At 43.3% G+C, this 9,110-nt stretch overlaps 1 protein-coding gene across 1 annotated transcript; it reads left to right on the plus strand.

The window, feature by feature from the left end:
• The first annotated feature begins 2,171 nt into the window (after positions 1 to 2,171).
• tmprss3a (transmembrane serine protease 3a) lies at positions 2,172 to 8,575 on the plus strand. Its single transcript, XM_030787613.1, has 13 exons — positions 2,172 to 2,291; positions 2,868 to 3,132; positions 3,944 to 4,060; positions 4,654 to 4,770; positions 4,870 to 4,993; positions 5,112 to 5,240; positions 6,320 to 6,366; positions 6,680 to 6,845; positions 7,059 to 7,228; positions 7,374 to 7,469; positions 7,705 to 7,847; positions 8,024 to 8,176; positions 8,531 to 8,575. Exons 1-13 carry the CDS (start codon positions 2,172 to 2,174, stop codon positions 8,573 to 8,575), a joined length of 1,692 nt encoding a protein of 563 aa, XP_030643473.1.
• The last annotated feature ends 535 nt before the right edge of the window (positions 8,576 to 9,110 follow it).

The raw sequence follows: 9,110 nt of genomic DNA on the forward strand, positions 1-9,110 counted from the left end.
AAAACACACACACACACACACACACACAAAGAGAAACTGTTTAACTGCACTTCAAAATGTGATCAGTGCACTCACTGAAGACATTGATATCTCCAAAAAGGACCTTCACTGGAGCTTTGATCTGAAATATTTTCTACAAATCATCTTGCATTTAATACTGAAATAGAAGTTATTCATGCAGTCTTGGTATAGAATTCAGATACAGTGGTTCTAACTGATCGTTCTAACTTACATTCGACAGCGGTGTGTTTAGTTCAGTCGTATTTACAATTTCAAAAGTAAGATAACAAAGGTATTTTATATGAGTGCCTTAGTTTGGCAAGATAACACTACTTCAGTCCGGTTATGAGATTCATCCTCTGACTTTTGAATGTATCACAGCAGTAACACCGGCGAACTTTGTGAAAAGTGCAGTTTGATTCAGCTGCTGTTGAATGTGATGGTGAAGGCCTCTCTTCCAATGTATTTTTATCCTCTTAATGCATTGTATGCACTTATTTATTTATTTGTCCATTTGTTTGTTCGATTCTCTGTCAAAAGTATGCTTTATTTTGTTAGTTGTGCATATGTTAATGTTTTGTTTATTTTTTTTAAAGTGGATGAAAGTTATATGTGAACAGTCTTGCACAGTAAATGTAAGGTCAGAATGTATCCTCTTTCATACAGTAAATATATGTTTTAATATATGTAGTCTGATTTAAATGATTAATTAATGATTGAACATGTGATAGTTCAACCAACTGAACTATAAACCTCTAGATGAAACATATGTCCTTCAGTGATTAGGTGCTCAGGTGGATTGAAAGACTTTCTCATGTGCATCGATTACAAGAAACTGACGACTGTGTGGAGAGCACATGGACATGGAAGCAGTTTTTCCTTGCTCTGTCTTCCTTTGCCGTTTCTACTGAGACAAAGGTCGAATGAGGGAACAAGTATGACAACATCTTCATGATCTTTCTAGTGCTCCTCTGAAATCAGCGAGTAAATGACTGGAAAAGCTGGTCCTAACTGCAGAATGTTACGCTAAATGTCACTGCTCTGTTTGTTTCTCTTTTTGTGTTTTATTTTTTTAACGTTAATGAAAGTTACCTCTCTGAGAGTTGAATTCATTTTTGGGTTTAGAAATCAGTGAGGGAAAACGTGGCGCATCCTACACGCGATCACTGAGATATAAACGGTCGGCCCAGCACACGCGAGGGACAGATAGCGTCACACAAACAGCTCCTGGAAAATGACTCAGTGTAACCCTTTCTGAATAAAGCATGAAGGAGAATCTGGGTGTGGACAGACAGTCCTGCCACCCACTGGCCTCTCCTGTGACTCCAGCTGGACTGGGTGTACTGGGCACGTCTGTAACACACACAAAATGGAGTGAATGCCAGTACCCTTTAGCTTTGACTGTTTCCTGAGGGCATCCTTAGCTTCCCAATTCACTGCCATGGATTGGTAATTGAATTCTGCTTTTAAGCATCTCGTGCAAGTATTGCTTGGACAAGTCATTGTAGATAGTCAGCGTGTGTTGGCATGAAGAGTTTATCTGGATCTCTGTCTCTCTTTCGTGGCTTGTATTATCCTACGTTTCCTCTGTTTTAGTCTATCGATGTCTGTCTCACCATTCTCCTATCCCATACCAACCCCATCCCGTTACCCGTCTGCGTCGAGCCAGTATCATCCCCTGCTCCGCCCGCTACACGGTGGGACACAGGTAACGTGAGCCTGTCTCCGGGGAAACGCGAGGTCACCTGATCCCCTCTCAGAGTGACACGACTCCTCGTGTGTCCTGTTATAGCTAGAGAGGTAGAGGGAGACATTTAAAGACAGGAAGAAGCCGAGGAGTCAGGCACAGAGAAGGAGAAAATTACAGAGGGACTATACTATGCGTTTGACATCCAGGTTGGCTAAATGATAAGTAGTCCAGGAGGAACTCAAGGCCCTAGAGGAACCGAATGTTACTTACATCATTCTGTCTTTTTTTTTCTTTTTCGTTTTTCCATTGTCTGCTTCTTTTCTTTTCTTTTTTTTAAACTCTTCTCTATGTTTACAACGTGGCCCTGTAGTCAGTTGTCTTCCTCATCCTAAAGCTAAATGAGCAGTGTACAGACATGGCTGGAAAGAGTGTGTGAGCAAAGCTTGAAAGGTTGTTGTAAAACGAGTGTGTGAGGACAGAGATGGCCATTCCAGAAGAGTCCGGGGCTAAAGCTGGTGTAGATACTGGTTCCAGTGCTGAGGGTACTGGTGAGGGGGCAGTTGAAGCAAATGGAGGACAGAGTACATTCACTAATGCACAGGTGAGAACACACACACACACACACACACACACACATTTCTCTCGTTCCTGTTTGGATGGATTCGTGTGTGGTGTGTTTGAAATTTTTATCGGTGTGCAATCAAGCCACGCAATGGGTGTTGACGTAAACACGATTTGGCTGGAGATCAGGATGTTTGTTTGTGTGTGATCACTGGCACATTAAGTTTCTCTGTGAATTTTAATGTGACCTTTTCAATAATGGACTCTCAGTCAGTCACTCTGCTCTGTTAATGAAGTGTTAAGCGCAGTGTCTAAGTGTGTCGTACATAATTTAATATGCAATACGAACTGATAAATAGTTGCAAATGTGAAAATATGCACTCTGACCATTAAAGGATGTTAGAGATTTGAGTCTGCTTTGTGAAGCAGCAATAGGTGTTGACTAGGTATTAGTAATCAAATTTTGGATTTGAATGACAGCAAAACATACATTTTAGCAAATACAGGGCAAAAATAATTGTTTGTTTTTATCTGGTTTAAAATAATGCCAGCTGGGGGTTTTTTCCCGTAAGTGTGGTATAATATGAGTGTTCTCTGTGTCTGTGTGTCTGAACAGGATGGCACAGCGGAGCAGCCGGACCCGACCAGAATAGAGGTTGTGTCTGTGACCGACGAGGAGCTCCCTGCCGTCGACACGCCAACCACCCTTAACGTCAGTCCCATTGGCAGCCAGAACGCCAGTCCAGTTCAAGAGAATGGAACCAGCGACCCTGCCTCTGACACCGCACAGACACGGGACCCTCCTGCCGACAGCGCCAGCACGATGCCAGCACCGCCCAGCCCTGTGATCCCTGTCACCAAAGTGCAGCCGTTTCTGAGCGGTAAGACACCAGTGGTACATTTCTACTCAGTCATTTGCAGATGCTTTAGCCCAAAGCAACTCACAAAGAATATAGGAAGTAGGCAACACATGTCACTACACAAAAGGCAAGAACAATTCCAAGGACCATGTGTGGTATAAGTGCTTAATTGGATCCAATCATTTTTTAATAGATAAGAAATTGAGGTTAGTGGTGAAGACATCAGAAAGACAATATCAAACCAGTGTTTAAAGAGAGTGTTTAAGACAGAGTTTAGAATACGTCACCCCTAAGCTCTGTCAGACAGGGGAACAGGCTGTGACTCACGAGGACCAGTGTGCATCCTGGTTTTTAATGATCAGATCCAATTACAATTTGTGAGAATTTACTGGGTTGTGTAACACTGAAACCAGTTCATTAAAAAGGTGTACAGCGTGACAAAATTAAAAGAACGTTGGGTTTTTTTCCTGTTTTGTTTTCCTCCTCAAATTTTTTAAAGAATCGCTTCTGTACTGTGTGATTTTGACAGCTGTGATTCACCGACAGTTGTGAAAGCAAAGAAAGAATGCAGTATGACAGCCAAAGAAAAAATTACCTAAATCTAGATGGATTACCTAAATCTAGATGGATTACTTAAATCTATAACAACCATAGATCAGAGTATAATCCCCAAACAGAGTACAGTCACAGAGCAGAATATAGACACAGAACAAAACAGGTCACTGAACAGAATACAATCACAGAGTAGCAGTGTGTGAGTTTGTTTAAGATGATAGATTACGCTCCATTGTAATCAGATTGTATTTCTCTCCCAATTCGTCTCTGCGATAAGACGATGTTCCGGAGGAGAAGACTCTTCGAGGGCGTCTCTTCGCACGCAGGATGGAGCTGTTGATTGGTGCGTGTGTGCTGCTGATACTCAGCCTGGCTCTGGGGGTGGGACTAGGAGGTGAGTGACTAACTCCTGCCATCCTCTCATTTTCTCCTCTCCTAAATGACCACAACACAGCATATCACCCCAGCCAGCGTAAATAATGAATGAACCCCATTCAGCTCCACAGCACGCCCCCCCACTCCTGCACACCCCCCCCCCCCCCCCCCCCCCCCACACTCCCACCCCCCCAGGTAAAAATAACAGAAGACGTCTGGAGCACTGGCTGCCCAGTCCAAAAAGAACCAATAAAGAAACACTATGCCATGTCATGTGACCATAGTGCCTTGGTCATAATGTATGGACTGCAGTTAATAATGTATAAACTGATATGAAACTCAACTCAGTCGTTCATTATGCAGTGAAACAAATAGCTATCTCATAGCGTAGTATTGTAATACCCCATACAGAGATTGCTTATGCTGAGTTTCATTTGACGTAGAGAATACAGTTGATATTGTAAGTGCATTCTCTTCTTCTCCCTCTTTTTCTTTATCTTTCTATTTATCTTTCAGAGTTTGCGATGATGAGTGGGTAGATGACTAATGATGTTTATCTTGTTTTGGTTTTTTTTGTATCTTGTTTATCTTGTTTATATCTCTTGTTTACAGTGGGCTTGAGCTGTGCAGGGAAGTTCCGCTGTGGTTTCTCCTCCCAGTGCGTGGGCAGGTCTGCCCAGTGTGACGGACAGGTGGACTGTGACCACGGGGAAGATGAACTCAACTGTGGTGAGTGTCCTTCTTCCTCCACACCATTCTGTGTGTCTGGGGTTTTTTTTTTTCCTCCCCTGTGTATGTGCGTTTCTGAGCCTCTGCATGTTTCCACAGTGCGGCTGAGTGGGAAGAACTCTGTGCTACAGGTGTGCAGTGGGGGTGACTGGAAGACTGTTTGCTCAGAGGACTGGAACCCTGTTCTGGCCTTGTTAGCCTGTAAACAACTGGGTTACTCCAGGTAATGGTGGAGGACAGTTTGGGCTTTAAATTGGTCTTGAAACTCCAGGCATCGAAGACACTTTCAGGATGCGTCTGTAATGTAGACAAAAAAGTCCATATTGTCCTGTTTCTCTCAGATATGTGGAGTCTAAGTCCCTCCCCATCTCATCAATAGAACAGGATCTTCAACACAACTTGGTGTCAATCAACCTTAGCCAGTATAACGTCCAGCAGATTGTGAAGATCCACAATGTATCCAGTCACAGGTGGGTCACGTGACAAGTACATGATGACCTGAACAGATCATTATGAGAGATGCTTTGATTGGTTAGAATGGCTTTTGAACCTGGGCTCTTGCCTTATATGGTCATTCAGTCCTAAAGACTTGTCCAAGCAATGTCTACTGAGTAAGCCATTCTTCTGTAAGTTTTTTAAGTTAGTTTAAACTTAAGTAAATTTAAGAACTACATACTCTATCCATCCATCCATCCATTCATCCATCCATCCATCCATTTATCCATCCATCCATTCATCCATCCATCCATCCATCCATTCATCCATCCATCCATCCATCCATTCATCCATTCATTCCTTTGATTAAAAAGCACTTTTCAGTGTACTGGCTGGCATTGTGTTTTTTGATACTCATTTTGAATTGTACCCAACCAAACAATGTCACTTTAGCCGAGGGGGAAACAAAACAATGAACTTGATGACCCCTTGGTAAAGTTAGATGCCAGCGCCGCCATTTAAACCCCCTCCCCCCCCATGATAAGGCTATAGATTTGACTCAGAGGAAACCTGAACTCAGTCCTCAGACAGTATCTCCCACGTAACAAAGCGCCTTAGAATGACAAATGACAGAGGCAAAATTTCGAAGGCAAATTTACCCACCAGCATGGATACACATCATCTCTCTACTATGTAATCAAACCTGTATTTTCCCTCCACACGAATAGCTCGGTAGCACCCAAAGCCTTAATATACATGGTCATGTGTAAACATATCCACACACACAAGACAGCTGCCACAGGACTGGAGGACTAGCAGCTTAAATATCCAGGAACATTTAAATGAACAGCTTATTTGTTTGTTTCTGGAAGAACATTTAGTTCACAATTAAGAGTTTTTTGCCTCTAGCTTTTCTATTCTTCACCAAGTCTTGCCTTGTTCATGTTTTAAATGCACCCACCCCAAGTATAGCTTCCACATGTTGCTATTCTATTTCATAGGTCACAATGCCCCCTGGTATATGATCTTTATTAAACTCTCTCCTTGACTTTCCCTCTCTATCCCTTCATTTTTCATTCTCTCTCTCTCTCTCTCTCTCTCTCTCTCTCTCTAGTAAAACTCAGTGTAGCACAGGGATGGTAACCACACTAAAATGTTTAGGTGAGTACATGGGAATTATGCCACACTTACACTAAAATAAACCGAAAGACTAAAGTACTGATAGAATTTGATCCGTTTGAAAAAGATTGCGATATAAATGAATAAGTGCATGTATTACACATAAATGGTACTAACGACACCAGAAGAATAGTTTTAGGCCATATAAGGCCCTGTCCTGTTCTGATGTCCAGGGACATTATAGGACAACTTATCCGTCCCCAGTTACGTCTGCATATGGAAACATTGACAGTGTTCTCAGTAGGCGCTGAATTTGATGAAGAATATCTCACTGAGGTTCTTTGTATTTGCACAGACTGTGGTTCCAGGCCTCAGTTCAGCAGTCGAATAGTCGGGGGTAATCTCTCCGTAGAGGGACAGTTTCCCTGGCAGGCAAGTCTTCACTTCCAGAGTGAGCACCTTTGTGGGGGATCCGTCGTAGCTTCCCGTTGGATACTAACAGCTGCACACTGTGTGTATGGGTAAGCCAAGCACATATTTACATACGCAAAGGCAAGTCTCACACGTAAACAGACTGGCTGAGGAACACTGTCCTTGAAATAATGCAAAATTTGTACACACGTGCGCATAAACATATTGACATTAGATTTATTTTAGTCTGAAACCTGATAATATTAGACTTTTGTAATTGCAGTCACTTTTTCTCCTCTGCGTTTTCTCTGTCTTTAACTCAGATTTGCATACCCTCAGCTGTGGGCGGTACACGTTGGTTTGACACAGCAGCCGGTCAATGGGGCGCAGTCTCTGGCCGTGGAGAAGATCTTTTATCATGCCCGGTACCGCCCCAAAGGCCTGGACTATGACATCGCTTTAATGAAACTGGTTGAGCCACTAAACTTTAACGGTAACACTGACCCTTTGGCCCTGACTCCTGGTTGCTCGAGAAATTGTTGACTCTTTGAAAGGGCCAACAAAGCACTGGAGTTGCTTGTGTTTGGCCAGGTGCACCCTGGGTAATGTAGTTGATTCCCCCACTATGTCTTTTAAAGGTTATGTTGAACCCATTTGCCTCCCTAACTTTGGAGAGGAGTTTGAAGATGGAAAGATATGTTGGATTTCTGGCTGGGGGGCTACAGAGGATGGAGGTGAGTCAGTCATGACAGAGAGGGGAGGAACAGAACAAAAGTGAGTAATAATGGGTGTGTTTTGGGGAGAGACCAGATGACTTCACGGCCGTAGTAATGATCACAGAACACATCCACGATGCAGATATTATTATAGTATGCTAAATGCCTTGCATATCAAACACACACACACACACACACACACACACACGCACACATGCACACACTCGAATGTCTTCTCTATGATGTGGTCTAGGTGAAGCGAGTGTATCTCTTCACTCTGCCCGGGTACCTCTGATCTCCACTAAGGCCTGCAGCCAGCCTGAGGTATACCAGGGCTTCATCTCCCCGTGGATGATCTGTGCTGGATACCTGGAAGGAGGAACAGATTCCTGTCAGGTACCATAACAGCCCTCTGACATTTAGACTTTATAGATATTTAATTACGAAAATCTTGTCAAGCAATTAATATTTCAGTTAATAATGACATATATTATGTTTACAGTACAGCAAACAATTGTGCACACCATAACAATGAGTCATTTTAATGCTGTGTGTGTCATGGCATGTAACAGGGGGACAGTGGGGGCCCACTAGCCTGTGAGGACTCTGGTGTGTGGAAGTTGGTTGGGGCCACAAGCTGGGGACAGGGCTGTGCAGAGAGGAACAAACCTGGAGTGTATACTCGCATCACAGAATCCCTTACCTGGATACGGCAGCAAATGGAGGTACTGGGAGGATGGCTGTATGTGTGTGTGTGTGTGTGTGTGTGTGTGCACGTGTGTGTGTGTGCCCGTGTGTGTGTGTGTGTGTGTGTGCGCGTGTGTGTGTGTAATTTTTGAGGAACCAAAGGAAGCAGGAGTATCGAACAGAAGTAGGTTCGGAAAAGAGGAGTCTCATATTGTACCATGCTGTATCTGCACAATGGAGAAAAAGAGTTTAGCTTTGATTGCTTACGAACCTCACCAGGATTGTGCAGATAGATAGATAGATAGATAGATAGATAGATAGATAGATAGATAGACTTTATATAGCGAGATAATGTAGCAAAAATGCTGTACAGTTTCTTTTTTCCCTTGCAGAGAGAGGAGACTCTGAATCCATCTGCTGTGAGCTCAGACAGCTGACGGGGGCAGTACTGAGCAATTACCGCAGACCACACTGTGAAAGAATACTTTAAACTAAAAATCCAGCTTCTTTATTCTGATGGCATAACAACCACTGGTGTGACCTCCTCTGTGTTGAGGAGCTTTGAGGAGTTTAAGTCTTGTCTGTCATCAGAGCTCATCACACAGTCACAGGGTGGGCGTCTGTCTGTCTGTCTGTTACCGGCTGACTCTACAGAGGAACCCCGCTGCCCTGTGAGTGAGACCTCACAAAGTGACCAGACACCTTAAAATAAGGTTATGGGTTATTCATGGCCCTGCGATTTGACTACAACCTGCCAGAATCTTTCCAATTTATCTCAGTGTAGGACTACAGAGAAGGAGATCACGAAAATAAAAAAATCCTTGCTGAAAGAAACGTCGAGTAATCGATCACTGCAGATGTCAGGGATCAGAAGGATGAAGGCAGCATTGCAAGTGACATAAATGTGACGTGAGATACTGCTGAGATCAAACACTCAAAATCTCTGAGACGGAATGGACAAAGACATGAACA

Source organism: Chanos chanos, chromosome 10 (genome assembly GCF_902362185.1).
Source record: "Chanos chanos chromosome 10, fChaCha1.1, whole genome shotgun sequence".
NCBI classification, from domain to species: Eukaryota; Metazoa; Chordata; class Actinopteri; order Gonorynchiformes; family Chanidae; genus Chanos; species Chanos chanos.

Coding starts and splice junctions, on each gene's coding strand:
- tmprss3a (XM_030787613.1), top strand. CDS start 2,172: ATGGCCATTCCAGAAGAGTCCGGGGCTAAAGCTGGTGTAGATACTGGT. Junction 6,367..6,679: donor AACCACACTAAAATGTTTAG/GTGAGTACATGG, acceptor GTATTTGCACAG/ACTGTGGTTCCAGGCCTCAG. Junction 7,229..7,373: donor TGAGCCACTAAACTTTAACG/GTAACACTGACC, acceptor TGTCTTTTAAAG/GTTATGTTGAACCCATTTGC.